The sequence below is a fragment of the Aplidium turbinatum genome, chromosome 7 (genome assembly GCF_918807975.1).
Source record: "Aplidium turbinatum chromosome 7, kaAplTurb1.1, whole genome shotgun sequence".
Taxonomy (NCBI): domain Eukaryota; kingdom Metazoa; phylum Chordata; class Ascidiacea; order Aplousobranchia; family Polyclinidae; genus Aplidium; species Aplidium turbinatum.
In genome coordinates, this window is record NC_137478.1 from 9,599,484 (window position 1) to 9,615,833 (window position 16,350).

General features: G+C 37.1%; 1 protein-coding gene across 1 annotated transcript in view; it reads left to right on the top strand.

Annotated features, from left to right (window-relative positions):
- LOC145774877 (beta-1,3-galactosyltransferase 5-like) overlaps nt 1-16,350 on the top strand; it is a 31,794-nt gene that overhangs the window by 11,693 nt on the left and 3,751 nt on the right. The window contains exon 3 of the mRNA XM_082586206.1: nt 7,841-8,066. Coding sequence (XP_082442332.1) covers nt 7,841-8,066 — 226 coding nt within the window. The remainder of the gene's footprint in view (nt 1-7,840; nt 8,067-16,350) is intronic.

Below are 16,350 nucleotides of genomic sequence, written 5' to 3' on the forward strand. Positions count from 1 at the left end.
AAAGGCCTGGATCATGAAAGCAGTGGAAAGGTATTGTACAAGGTCCCATTATGTGAGGCTGCACAGTGGGAGGATCTGCCACAGCTGTCACAAACAAACTTAGGCGACACTACATGAATTCCTATTTTTTCAAGCCATCTTCCAATCAAATTGAGGAAACACAATGATCTCCAATCTATGAAACATGTTGTGCCAACAGGGTGCCTCTCTTTTTTTGATAATTTGCCTCATCACTGATAATTTATTCAGCTTGTCTTGCCAACTCTGAACTGTTTTTGGGCAAAATATGCAGTCTAGCATGAAATACAACTCCTATCGTTAGATTGGAGTTGCTATTAGGGATTTTCCTGTTAATTCTAGTTGTATTATTACTGTCATTATGTCACCGTTAGAAAACTCATATTGATAAACTCAAAATATCAAATGGCCTAAGTCATGTCTGTGCATTCGGAAAATGGCCTAAGTCATCCCAGCACATTATGGGATGCAAAATGAAGCAAATCAAAGTATACATGCTCATTGTACTTGTGTCGATATGCCATTTTCGTTTAACTGTACAATAAATACGATAAAAACAACTGTGTATACAGTTTTTTTCGATTATCTCAAAACAAGAAATAATGAGTTACGCCATTATTTTACTAGTCTGACAATATTTATTGTTTTTTTACAGTAGTGTTGCTTTGCTCTGCACTTCACGATTTTATGCCGTAGAATTCAGGGCTACTCAACTGGCGGAATGCGGTCCGAATCCGGACTTTCTGGGTTTTGATGGTGACCTTGAGCTTTTGAAAGAATAACCTCATTGCCACGTTTCAGGGCTTCTTTAAACAGATTTCTACTGGGAGGAAGCAATTTTTACTGTGATTATCCTAGTTGCTGGGGGGCTTCGACTCCCAGACTCCCCAACAATCACTCCCAGATAGTTTAACTTTCGTGGTTGCGTATGAAATAACTTATTTACCTGACCGCTAAAAATATTCAACTTGTTAAACTAGACCTTTGTTAAGACTAGTTGAGTAACCCTGCCGTAGATAACTCTTAGCTCTGTAAAACATGGTTTTCAAATGCCAAAAACAAAGTAGCCTATTCAGTATTCATTATGTATGTATAGTTGTATACTGAAAAGTGTTTTCATCGGTCTTTGGGGGACATCCCTAAGACGAAAATACCGTCTTCCATGTATAAGTTGTTAATCAGCTGATTGGCTTCCATTTATGCATGTTTTCAAGCCGACTGTTACTTCACTGCTGCGTTTCTTCGATGCTAACTGGATTAACAAAGCTTTGCTTCTACATATTGTTTTGCTCATTATTTGTTTCCTCAGCTGCAGCAGGAGCCTAATAACGTTTTTTTTTTACTTTGTTGCTTTGGCACAAGTAACAACTAGTTGGTTGTTTTCTTTCCAAAAAGATAAAAACTTAATCGACTGCTATGTAGTGGCGCACCCAAACATTTAGCTCAGTGTGCATCTTCTTGTTGCAATTGCGTGTCAGGCCGTGTGTGGTATCATTAGTGACTAGATCGTTATATACTTTCATCTGAATCATTGTACAATTGATTAAGTTGGTAGAAGGGATGTTTTTTTATCAAAGAAAACTGATTTTCACCTCAGTACTTTAATTTCTATTTAAAACGTTTTACCAGACAAACCATGTTACAAAGTGGAAGGAAGATTCCTACATCATGTATAGGCTATTGGTGGAAATAAGTTAAGCTACAAATGCAATATCAGAAAAACCAGTTTCCAAAGAAACATATCCTTCGTAAACAAAGCTTAGAACACTACGAAGCATACATTAAAACAGTGCAAAGACAGTGGCCAACTGCTATGAGTTGAACGATATCACATCCATTTGTGACAGCATGGATTTCAAAACATTAAGCAGGGTATCTTTTTTTCTGATTTAAAATTTTGTCTATTGTTTTTGACATGGTTTTAAACAACTAGATTTCATTTTAAGAGATTATTTTTCTTGCTACTAAGCACTACGTATAACCAAAGATTTCTTTTTTTAACATAAAAGTAAGTAAAAAGGTAAAGGTGCTCCCGTATTTGACACCAAGCATCAGATGATAAGGTTTAAACAGCCAATCCCCCGGCACACCCACTAGTTGGGGATCACCTTTTTCATCTTATTACAACCTGGGCAGAAGTGAACGTTGTTTTTCCAACACCCAGCTTACGCCGGAAATTGAACCAAGATCACATAATTGGAAAAGTGAGCACTTACACCATTCCCCGGCCATCATTTCGCTAGTAGGTTACTGAACCGCAATATAGCAATTAAAACAAAATTAGGTTATTTTAACCAAACATGAAAAATGCATGAATTAAATTATACTATTGATTTTCCTTTGTTCCCATGGTTCTAATCAAAAAGATGCAAAACGAATCTATTTTTCCCAGTAACAAAAATATGCCAAACGTTTTTCTGATTGTTTCGATGATATCAATGCACTTTGTAGATTAGCATAAAAGTAAAATTGATTTTCAATGATTATTTTCAAGTCTTCATTGAATGAATGTCCAACATACTGTACAGTAAGGTTAGACTTTTACTTGATATTACTTTACATTATTTATAACAATACATAGTGCTGAAATATCTGGTGATGTTATTGTTAACCAGTGAATCGGTCTTTTTTACATTTGCTTTATGTTAAAGTATTTAGGCTACTGATTAAATTAACGTTACCTGACGCTTGCTAAAGATCTAGTGATTCAGCTAACACAATAGCACTGTACCACCAGCATAACGTAAATTTATTATCTTTGAACCGCCAGCTTATACTCTTTTCATATTCATTCAGTTATACAGTATTTGTTTATGCACCAAAGACACAGTAGCAGCAAAACATTCCAGTTTAGACTAACTCAATAAGGTGCTGTAGGCTACTGTATTTCTGCGATACACCCATCTCAGCGGTATTGACACTAGACAGGGGTACATGAAACTATAGGCCTACTGTCTCAAGTCAGTTGCTTCCCTGTTAATTTAGATTTCGATGTTGAATCACAGTAATACTACACACGCACACACACACACATACACAGTAAAAAAGAAAGCAATATTAACATATTGCAAATACGAAACAAGCGTAGTAACATTTTTCCTGGTTAAAAATGCGAGTCATAAAGGAAGCAACTGACAGTTATAGTCCAGTCGTTGAAGGGTTTTACCTTGACTTAATTGGTGTAAAGCTGAAACTTTATACATTGGTTCTGTTCATTATGTACAATGACCAAAAAAAAATTCCCGTCAAAATTTTTTGGTGAAAAAAAGTTATCCGCTATTTTCGAAATTCCGCCATTTTTTTCAAAATGGCGGATATACAAATACTGAATTATTCAATTTTTATGAAATTATTGTTAGTGTTGGTGCTCATTTAAAAGTAAATTTCATAGTGCAATCATTTCACACTGGCAAAGTTTTGGTCCACCGTGATTGCCGGAGGAAGTTTACGGATATACGGAAAAAGGGTTCAGAAAAAATGCCTGCAAAGAAATTACGATCTGTGACAAGGAAATTCAAGCTTCTGAAGCCTCCAGTAGGCTATACTGCGTCAAAAGGGTGCTAATAGGATTAATGCTGCCAGTACTAATAGAGGGGACAACACTGTTGCGACAGCTGGTCGAAAAGTACACATAGACTGTCGTAAACGTTACACCAACCCAATCGATATACACTACAGCTTAAGAAGAACAGAGAGGAAAGTGGGTCCTGCGTCACGAGGAAACAAAGTGTTTGAATTCTTGATGGCAATTTCCACAGTAAGACTCATTGTTTGTTTTGTGGGACTCGAGGTCTCACGGACAGACCTGGCTTTAGTTTTGTTAAAACATATGTTTTTGCAAGGACTATATTAGAGTGTTGTGAGAGACGTTCTGACGATTGGTCATGTGCCGTGAAAGGTCGTATTGAATCTTAAGGTAGCGATTTGCATGCTGCAGACTGTTTATACCATCATTCTTGTAGTGTTAATTTTGTATGTGGATTTAACGTACCCTTGCAATGCGCCAGAGTACCTGAGGCAAAACGTCTAAAATCTGGGCGACCGAAGGATGAGAAACAGGATCAGGCATTTCTAAAGATGTGTTCCCATCTTGAACGGAATGATGAAGAACAGTTAACGATATCAGACCTCAGATCTAAAATGAAGGAGTTTTTAGCAAATGATGATTGCCTTCCTTAAGGATCAAAATATCTGAAGACTCAATTATAGAAACAGTGCGGTGAATCTATTTATATAGCTGAAGGTCAGGGCCTTCATTGCATTGTCACTATGAGAGAGAAGACATCCGAAATCCTCCGATCTCATTATCTAAAAACAAGACATGAGGATGATGAAGAGTCACAAAAGAGAGAAATAATTAAAACTTCGGCAAGGCTCATCAATAATGGTGTTCCATCTGTTAATGATCACTATCCAAGCACAGACGCACTCCTAAATAATAATAATAATCGTGTTTTATTTGCGCCCAATGCGATACATAACATACAGTAACACTGCGATCACAGATGTGATAGCCTACAACAGACGACAGGAAGCAGCGAAGTGACATATAGGCCTAGTCTTCGAGTCAGCTTCTCCCCTTATTTTGGCTTTGCCATTAAGTGTCTGTGCCCAGACACAGCCGCGTGCTCTGGAGCGGTGTCGAACCCACGTCTTTCGAACGTCGCGCAGACGTTCTCACCACTTCGCTACGCAACCGACACTCAATCTCGGTCCTGAAGACGCAGAAGACATCCTGAAGCGCAGAAGACATCACTGGCTGGTTATGTACCTTTTTCTCAGGATCAAACCCTGAAGAATATTGTGAATGGTGTTGTGGCCGAGGATGACGTTAATGTATAGGCATAAACAAACGAAAAAATGATTGACTTGATCAGTAAAAACACTTCGGGGTAGTCTAAAGGCTGCGAAGTGATCAATGCCCCAGGGGATGCTGAGGTTCCGATTGTGAAGGCTACTGTTGTTAATGTAGTGTCATACTCGACAACGTTGATTGGAGAAGACACAGATCTGTTGGTCCTGCTTCTTCATTATGCGCAACAAGCAAACAAAGATCTATATTTACGTTCCGACAAGGAAAATGCTGACAAAGTGTATCATATAAACGAACTGAAAATGGTGATGGGTGAAGAATTATGTTCCCAATTACTTTTTCTACATGCCTACACTGGATGTGACACAACATCAAGAATCTTTGGTGTTGGTAAGAAATCTGTCTTTCACAAGCTGGTAGCCTAAAGGGTGCCGCTACTCTGAAAGACTGTGCCAATTACTTCCTTCTTCCAAAGCAGACAGCAGCATCCATTGTGAACAAAGATTGTCAAGCGATGGTTGTGATTTTTGGGGGCACGCGGACGGATTCCCTCTCGTCATTGCACTACAGAGTACTAATAAAAAAGTAGTCTCTTCCCAATCATTTGTGACACCAGAACGCCTACCACCTACTGAGTCATCGACAAAATTTTACTGTCTAAGGGTTTACTGCCAAATAATGGTCTGGCCAGGACAGGAGGTGATATGGAAACTTACGGGTGGGGTTGGAAACTGGAAGGCAGTCAGTTTGTGACAACAGAGTCGGACATGGATGCTGACCCAGATTCCCTCTTATAGAACCCACAGCAACTGTAGCACTGCCAGGTGGAGCTGTAGGCAGAATAATCTACCCTGTACCGCAGCATGTGGACAGTGCAACTTGATGCCTGTAACAATACGTAGCCTACGATCAGTCATTACTGGATGAAGATGATGACCAGGACTAATTGATGGAGATTTTTACGTAATTTAACGTGGAAAGTAACCGCTCACACATCATTGGCCAGTTTTTAAAATATTATCTGTTATTTTTTCTTGCCTTCAACTGCACTGCAGTATATAACCTTGTGAAGTTTTACTTTGTATGTTATTCGCTCTGAGGATGTGCATTGTCATGATGCGCGAAACGTCAGTGAAGCAATAAACCATCCTGTTTGTTGTTGCTTTTACTTTCAATTTCATCAGATGAACGTTGCAACTAGTACTAGAAGAGATAATTGTTCTAATGAACACCCAAACTTTTCAGTATTCAACTGAATGTAAATAACTTAATAAGTGGTCTGCGATTCTTGTACTGCCAATGTTTCACTATATTGGTTTTGTTTCATATAAGTCTTTCCATTAAACTAATGAGTTAATTTCATTTTGAATTCTTTTAATGAATTCTTTACCACCTTAAACCTAGGGATAGACGCCAGAATTAGAGCTCTAGCATGAATATTAAGTGAATTATTGTCATTACACTATTTTGTCGGCCATCTTGAAAATGACAACTTTCCGGTGCTTTGATTCTCCTAGATTTTTAAATATATTATTCTTGATGATAATTTCTAGAAAAAACCTTTTGGAAAACCTTTTGTAGAAATTTTTTGGTTTTTTATTTTTAATTTTTGTTTGCAAACTTTGTTTATCAGCCAATTTGAGAAAAAAAAATGGCGGATTTTCAAAAAAGGCGGATAACATTTTTTCACCAAAAGATTTTGACGGGGATTTTTTTTTGTTCAATGTACATAATCAACAGAAACAATGTGCAAAGTTTCAGCTTTACACCAATTAAGTCAAGGTTCGACCCTTTTTTTCGCTTCAACGACTGGACTATTACCCGGACAATAGCTCTACGTTCTCACTGCACATTCCTCCCAAAATTGATAAAATGAAATATTTTACGGGGTGCGATTAGTTCTGAAGAAGCAAAAAACTAGAGTTTGTAAAATAAAACACCACAGATTCAAGTGGATGCGGTAATTTCCTGAAACTATAGTTTAGAAAAGTGAGTTTTTGAATCATTAACAACAACGTGGGAGGATATGGATGTAATTTGTAGCCCATTACAGAATCTATTTATATACACATTACCAGGCTTTTTTTAAGGTTTGGTTTGGGTGACTGCTAAGTAGTTTTAAGAGACTGCAAGTGTTTCATTTAAATACCAAAAAATAGCCATATTTGCTTAAACAAATTATTTATTAGGCTACTGTAGTTGCAAGTCCAAATTTTGGGAAACCGCTGGAGAAATTTGGGGGACCGTTTCGCTCCCCCAAAACACCTTAAAAAAACACTGTACACAACAAAGAAACTTGAATGCCTGCGTACAGAGTAACAAGTTGAAAAACAAACAGTTCATTTATCACGAGAAACATCTTCATGAAAGACAATGTGAAAGAAAAACTTAAAACAGGTTATATCTTTGCAACACTAACATTTTATCTCAGTTGAAAAATTATTTTTAGATAGCTTGGAATACCAATGTAACCAATTTCTCTAAAACATGAATTTTGAATACAAATTGAAAAGAGCTGGAGATGGCTCAGCTCATGCTTGGTGTAGGCCTACTCCTCGCTGGAGTATAATATTATAAAATAAATCTTTTTTAGTACGAATAAAGCACAAAGTCAAATGCCAAGCTATAATAAAAAGTAGATTTCTGTTATGCAGGGAAAGAAGCTGTGAATCAATGTCTCATATAATTAACTCCATCAAATGCTTTCCCATAATCAATAAAGCATGCGCATTCGCAATTACAGTTCCATGACAAGTAATAGAAAGTTGTAGGCTACTTTTAAATTTTAAAACTTTTTAAATTTGGTACGCTTATGAAGCTCACCAACCTGATTTTAAAAAGATTATTTATTCTTTAAATTAAACAAGAATTGACCACTTTGTTGTGTTAACATGCCTATCCTCAGAAAAATCCGCCAACTTTACATTGATTTAACGTCAGACGTGGAATCAATATAAAATGACGGATTTTGCTGTTTGAAATATAGCCAAGATTTGCTTTATGTTGCAGCTGTAAATTGGACAATGGTGACATTCATTAAATCAAAAACGGACTATTTTCGTCGAAGAGAATTTGTACGACGAACATGGGGTTCAATTAACTACATGAACGGTGCTAAACTTGAAACCGTATTTCTGATGGGGAGATCGAATAATCCACATACAAAAGCCTTGCTTGATGAAGAAGAGGAAAGATACAATGACATTTTGCAATTCGATGGCCCTGATGATTACGAGTAAGTGAACTAGCTTTCAAACCCTTGGTTAAATTGGATCGGACTAAAAGTTGTTGTCCACAAGGCTGCTAAATGCGTAAACTTAGTAGCCTAACTATGATCAAACATTGAAAACATGAAATCGTGAACCAAAGCATATCTACAATTTTACATGGTTACAAACTCCATGTTAGCCTACATGGTTTAAAATATTAAACTTTGTTGTTATGGTTAGTCTACGCAATTTGAGGAAATACAATAAAATAAAATTGGTAGAAAGACAATACAAGGTCATTACATCATTACATGGTCATTACAGCAGCTTTCACTTTACTATTCGAAAAGGTTAGAAGAAGTGGATAGATGACTGTCGGATAAATCAATTCATTTTGAAAGTATCAAAGAAAGCTCATTAAAAAATTGAACCTTCACTTTTGCTACTCTTATTGTCTCAAACTATCTACATTACGGGATTTACAATCAAATTTGCAGACCGGCCTGTCTTCTTTTGTCTCACAATGAGAAGTTGCTGAGCAAATCTTTGCTTTTCGCTGTCCATATTATTTTAATATACTGTATGTGCCATTTCTTTGCGCCTAGATTGTCTTTCTCTTGCCACTGATTCACCATTTGGGGCAACGGCCAATTAATTTATAGTTAGAACTTTAATTGTGATATTCGAAGCTTTGAACTTCCTCTCAAAACGACTATTTTAATTTGAAGTTATAGCCAATCAGCAAGCGACAGGTAATCAACCAGGTACACGTCTGGTCATGTCAATGCCTTGTTCTGAAAAATAAACTTAATCGTTAAAATATTATTTTGTGTAAAGTGATTTTGTGTGCAACCTCATCGCTTTACTGCAACACACGTTAATGGTTGCAACGCGAAAGCTTACTAGTATATCAAGCCAGGTAGATATAATGCAAGGCCTATGAAATGCAAGGGCTGTCACCATGTAATCGTATTCAGTCAGACATGAGAAGATTTTGATCGGATCTAGGTATTCATTTTAAGGACATTAGATTGTGACAACAAGTAAATCTCAATTGGCATTCATTGCTATGTCAACTTTTTCTGAAATCTTTTTATTGTCAATTTTTGTACAAGCAATTACAGCTTTTTTGTCATTTACCAGTGTCAAGTTGAAGACACATATTTGTAAAGTTCGCTTAGCTTAATTATGCATGTTCACAGTATGCGATAAGACTAGTATTTTCTGATACTGGCTGTTATACACTTTGGCAACAAATTTGTATGTGTACTACAAAGAGGGCATAAGGTAATGTAGAATTGCAGTTTATGAAACGTGAGTTAGTGTTTGACTCAACTTCATCAGCTATACTGCTCCTTCTTAACAGCTATTAAATTATTGACGAAAAAGTCTTAGAAAAAAAATGAATTATTAAATAAAACTCTACTTAAAACCTTTGGCAACAACTTCTTTCCTTTTCACAGATCCATTATTTTTTCAAATCGGTGAAATTTTTAACTTTTTTCTAGCAATTTTCTTTCGGAAACGAAAAATATTGCTGTGCATCATTTTTTCGAGAGAGACCAACGAGGCACAAACCAACTTTACGCTTTCACCTTTGTTTGCTAAAGTCTCATTTCATCAACTCAAATTTTGTTGGTTAAAAGCAAAAAAAGCAAAGTTGCAAGAATGCAAGTTGCTTTTCTTTCTTGTGCAATGTCATTCAAAAACAACTGTGGTGAGAACCTATAACACAGTGTGCTGTACACCAAAATGTCACTGGGGAGAGAAGCACCGTTTCTAGCTAATTTGGGGTCGCTGATCACGAATATGGCCATTAAAAGATGTTCCTGTGTACAGTTTTTTCGAAAAATTGAATTTTCGTTTGCACTGCACTGCAAACTGTAAATGCGGAAAAGTTTAGGGGGTACCTAAACTTTAAAGCATCATATATCCGAAGCTATAATAGATATTGAGCTAAAATTTGTAATGCATGCCTATATCATGCTAAATAACATATTGACCTAGTTTGAGAAAAATCGAAGTGGGTGAAACAGAGAACTTTATGATTGTCAGGACGTTTGGCATGGAATGACCCAAATACCCCAAAAAATGCATTTTTTGAATTATCTCAAAAACTAATGCATTTAGAGAAAATGTTTCTTTTATGACATATAGAAACATAAATATTTTGCATCTTTTGACATCAAAACTGACTTTTTACTATGAGTAGTTAGAGAGTTAGAGGATTTTTTAATAAATTTGACCTTTCGTGACTTTTATTGGGGGGTAGGTGGCTGGGTTTTGGGGCCTACCAAAAAAAAGTTGTGTAAATGTTATTTTTTAAAGGTTTGCAGAACTCCATGTTGAAATTGCAAAAAAAATATTTTTTAAAACCACCATAATGTATTGGACATGTACCGGTACCTAAATACATATGTGTATTGTGTATGTCTTCTAGGCCTACATCATATTACAAATTTACCATGAAACCCTCTACATCTGACTCTCGAAAGTGATCCTGTGTTAACCATCCAGATAAATTCTCTTACATATGCGCCTATGCGGCTTATACATTGCAGTGGGCAATAGACGACCAGTGACGCTACATATTTCCGAACTGTATGCGAAATATTTTGAGATCAAGAACAGAAGCTGGGCTCCTCACATCGTTTGTGCAGATTGTTCATCAAAGCTAGCTGCGTGGAAAGCAGGACAGAAGAGAAGTTTGTTTGCCGTCCGCATGGTGTGGCGTGAACCCTTTAATCATGCATCTGACTGATACATTTTTTGCCTCACGAAACTGCCCCAACTATTGAATAACGCAAATCGGGCTGCCATTGAGTATCCTCATTCCTCATGTTCCCACTGCAATACGACTTGTGCAGCATTAATGCATTATGCTGATGACCCTGACTTATCCATTCCTGTATATCCAATGACTGAACAAAGTGATAGTGACTCAAGCACTGTATCAGATTCTCATGCATCCTCATCTGACTGCCATGAACCCAGACCACGATGCAACCACCACGAAATCTTATGACCAGAGTTCAACGATTTGGCCAGAGCACTGGAGTTGTCAATGAGACATACAGAGTTACTTGCTTCACGGTTGCAACAGTGGAAACTTACAGATAAAGCTGTCACTGTTTGGGGTGTTCGTGAACGAGGAAAGGAGTTCATTGACTTTTTCCGAACAAGGTGATTGATGATGGGTCCAGCTGACATTTTGCAATGATGTTGTGAGACTGATGGGTGATCTGGAAGGTCAACATGATCCAGAGGACTGGGGACTCTTCATCAACTCTTCTAAGGAAAGTCTCAAAGCAGTACCACTGCATAATGGGAATAGAAAGCCATCAGTCCCTGTTGCATATTCTAGAACAATGAATGAGTTAAGAGAAAATATGAAAGCTATCTTGGTAGCCATCAAATAAGATACATTCCAATGGTACCAAGCAGTGTGGAGACTTCAAAGTGTTGAACATGCTGATGGGAATGCAATTGGGGTATCGTACACAAAGTACTGTTGTTTCTCATGTCTATGGGACAGTCGGTCCGGACAATACCACTACATTCAACAGGAATGGCCGGCTAGGACATCATACAACTCTGGAGAGCACAATCTGGCTAACAATATAGTAGCAGATACAAGGGCCAGGATAGCCGGGCGATGTTGGCGGATTCTGCTGGTCGAGGAAGAGAGACTTTACTGGTGAATACAAGCGCAAACCTTCAGAACAACACTTCTGAGTCTTGCCTCAACTGGATTTAGTCACAGGCGCTATTAGCTCTGACTTTACCACGTTTATGTAACACAGTGCACCCTAACTCTGGTTATATATTATATAGAATAATACAACTTATCTAATATTCTAAAATCTATTTTTCTCAAAAATGGTACACAGGAGCTCATTTTAATGGTGAAATTCGCGTTCAGCATTGTCGATTTGACCATAAAACATGTATCTATTACCAGTGACAAATTTTTTAGTCAAAATGTACAGTAGGGTGCCACAGGCGCCCCTCAAAAATTAATATTGCGTCCGATACACCTGAACTTTTTTTTATATGTGACACTTGGTAAAAAAAGCATATGTGAGAAATTTCAATAAGTTTTGATAAAATTTGGACGTGCAGATTAAGTTTAAAGTTTTTAAAGGTAAATTTTCACAACTTCAATAGTAAAATCCTCCTAAAATCATCAAAACTCAGACGTTTCTCCTCAGTTACGGAGTATTTGACCTTCGAACACTTTCTGGTGAACTTACTTACTAATTTACAATCGTACAGACCATGTGTCAGTTGTATATGTTCAACAATTTATGAAAAATGCTTAAAAATATGAGGTTTCATGCATTATAAAAAAGGATCCATGTAAAGAAAATGCCTATTATGAAATTACTACAGCATTTGAAGAATCAAAAGTAAAATCATTAACTAATCGTTTTTGTTTATTGAAAACTTTTTGGTCTTTGAAGATCAAAATCTCAGCTATGTTTGTACGGAACTTGGACTCAAAACAAAAATTTGGATCTTTACGCACTAAACATAGTCAGTAAAAACGTAACACAGAAAGATAAACACAAAGCACAATGCTTAGATACCAGACATCCACTACTTAACAACAAAATCACAATAGCATAAAATTTATGGAAACCGACATTTATTTTAACGCTTTCTAAGGTTTCTAAGGAATTTCAAGTACAATTGACACAAATTCAAAAGTTCTAAGTAGTCGCTTCTTAAAAATTTGGGTGATTCTGGATGGAGCTTCATCTGATTTATCAGCTCAGACAATTCTTCCCGCTTGCTGGCAAGCAGATCAATTTCCTCGTGCGATTTTGATGTATGAAAACAACCTGATGCGCTATCAGAAAGAGTTTGAAAATTGCTTTTAAAGCGTTGAAATATGGAAATGTTGGGTCCACTACTGCTTTCTATTTTGAGTTCTTCCCAAACATGTGTCAGTATTATCTCCCCAATATGATGCCTGCATGCTGCCCAAAGTAGGTCTTTTCCAAGATGATCTTGTATTTGGATGCAGGCCTCAGTTTTGTGGCCTGTATTGTTACTTGTGGTGTCAAACACCATTGCAGCAAGACATGCAGTACAGTTCCAATTGTTTAACAATTCCATGCTTGCATTGGCTATTTGCTTTCCGTTTGGTCGGATGTTTGTGCAGGCAATTAAGGAACACCAAGCAGTTTTGAGCCTCCAATACCTGATAGTAATATCGGAAGCCTATCAACTTGCTTATTACGGTTTGTTAGTGACTCCATCATTTTACCATCCCAATGAATGGTTCCAACTTCAGGAGGTACCCAACCTTTTTTAACCGCTTCAAAAATATTCAAAATCGTTTTAACTCTATACCTTTGAGCCGTCATGTGGTTTAAGTTTACGCGAATAGTTTCACCAGAACAACTCTTGATTAACGAGTGTAGTGTTGCAGATAATGCAGTTGGTGTTATTCTGTTTCGTAAACTTGTGGCCACTAAACCAGGTGATCGGAAAATGTCGTGTGGTACAAATATTGTGGTACCGGTTTTTACAACTCGACGGTGACTTCTTTTACTTCCTGTGGATGTAGAAGGCTTGGCAGTGTTAACTGCAGTCACTTCATCACTAGTATCATCGCTAGAAGAAAGCGAAATGTTACTTTTGCTGCTGGATTCAGCCTCTTGACGTTTTATTTCTTTTTCTTTCCTTTGCACTTCTGCTTCTTTTCTAGAATGTTTTCGTTTCAACGTTTGTCTTACGCAAAGCATTGTCTCTCCCTGCCATTGACGCCTCTCTGGTAGTTTGCATGCTCCACAAAAATTCTTTATCTTCCTCAATTGACATCTTCTTCATTACATCGCGAGGCCAGAAAGGAAAGATCAATTGAAGTTTCTTTTTAAATTCCTTAATCCTTTCCGATTACTTTCCATCACTCCTATGGAAGTATTCGATCTGAATTTTGAAGATAAGACTCATTTCATCTCGAAAAGATTGAATTTTTTGAGCCATTTTTTTGGATGAATTGTTGGAATATTAGCTTTGTAGTAAAACGTTAAGATGTCCTTCACTGTCTCGTTTGCTGCATCTACTGATATTTGGATTTTCCTTTTCGTGGGATTTTGAGATTCAAACTCCTGCTTAAAGGCAAGAAAGCTTAAAATCACTTGATGATAAGTTGGCAGTTTACTTCCCTTGATTTTCTGATCATCTTTCGTTGGAATAGTAGAAAGAAGAAGATACTGTTTCTCAGCATTCTGAGACTGGCTGTTCATTATTGTAATACTAACCAGACCGATTTGTAAAAGCACTACCGTATCAATTATCATTAGTAGAATAACCTAAAAAACTATACAACCATAGGGGTTGCAACATTATTAGCCTTTCCTGCAAGAAGCGAAGGTAACATAACTCTTTCTTACAGTAGGCTACCTGCCTTATCTTTGCTGTCAGCTATATTGTCCCAGATTAAGTCACAACTTGCATGGGTTTAATACTAAGCTTTCCAGGGCGCTGCAACACTGATTCAACAGAAGAAGAAATACTAAAGTCATTATTCCAAGACTCTGAGTGAGGTCAAGCCAGCTATGTTGATTCAATGTTGCAAGGTGGTGGATCAATGTAACAGGCGCGGAGCTGTCATGCTTGACCTCAAATGAGATCTTGACATACTGGCACTGGTCTCCTAACCTAATTCTTGAATTTACCTTGTTTCAAAGTTGAGAAAACGATGAGAAATAGCAAAAAAACTGATGTTCAAACTAGGGAAATCCCCTAATTTTACTGTATTTCAGTTTAGACTTTCGTTTTCAATCTGCACATCCAATTTTTGTCCAATCTCAATCAAACTTTGCAAAGTGCCTTATAATGTGAAATGTCACACCAGAAAAAAAGTTCAGGTGATTTCGGCCAAATGAGGGCGCCTGTGGCACCCTAATGTACAGTTGTACACACTGTGTAATCTGTCAATTTTCTAAAATCTAAAATATCTTTTGCTTGTTGTTATTTGTAACTACTTCGGTTGAAGTAGGCTACAATTATTCTCTAGTTGTGTATTTTAACTAAAAAAGATTGGTCATCTATAACAGGGGTATGCAACGTGCGGACCGCGGGCCAAATCCGGCCCGCGAAGAAAAATTGTGCGGCCCGTCTTAAGATGTGCCAATTTTGAATTGTCCACGTCCCGCGAAATATGTTTATAATTTAGTTTAGTCTGGTAGGCCTACGTGTGAACAATTCATTGTGGAGTGAATTATTGTACTGTAGATTTAGCACCTTCTGTTAACCATTTTAGAAATCTTCCACCAGCCACCGCAAATCCATCGTATTTAATCATTTGGAACGTAAAAATGTATGGTCACATAAAAGGCTTAATGAACAAATTACGACTTTGGAAAGCTCACATACAGACCGAAAATCTTTTCCACTTTCCAACTTTGAGAGACTATGGAATGCATCCTGAGAAGAAAACTGAATTTGCAGACCAACTTGAAAAATTGTTGTATAAATTTTTGGCTCGTTTCAAGGACTTCAAGTCTCATGATTCAAATCAAATCTCTCATCTCAATCAAATCTCATTTCATTTGTTATTCTCTTCGCCATTCAACACAGACATTGACAAAGCACCAGCTGATATCCAACTTGGACTGATTGATCTTCAAGAGAAAACGAATTTGAAAACAAAGTATTTAGAAATGATTCTTGGCGATTTTTACCAAAAACATCTCAACCAAGATAACTTTCCACATTTGAAAAAACTCATGGCTTCAAAAAGGGCTTTTTTTGGCTCAACGTAGCCTAGTTGTGCAAACAATTTTTTTCTAAAATAGGCGTCATGAAATCTCCCTATCGATCGGTTCTGACAGACGAACACTTGGAAAATGGACTTCGAATTGCGAGCACTTCCATTAAAGTAAATTGGGAAAAAGCGGTCGGGAAAAGAAGCCAGCTGCAAATTTCTCACTGAACTCGTATAAAGTCGGTGTGAATAAATTTGAATAGCAGTTTTCTTCAGAAATTTATGCGTCTTAACTTATTATTTCTGCAAAGAGATAACCCCTAATAATGCCATAAGAATAACATGAATAATCAAAAACTAATTTTTTGTGCCTGTAACTAGGCCTACTAGAAATCATATGTTAAATAAACTTGCAGCCCGCGGTTTCCCCCAGTTATTTATATCTGGCCCTCCTGTAATAAAGGTTGCACACCCCTGATCTATAAAGTTGACCTGTGATCATAGATCGTTGTTAAGCAAATAGCACACAATTCGGTTACAGAGACTTCCAATCTTGCATATTACAAAAACTAAAATGTTTTGACGGGTAT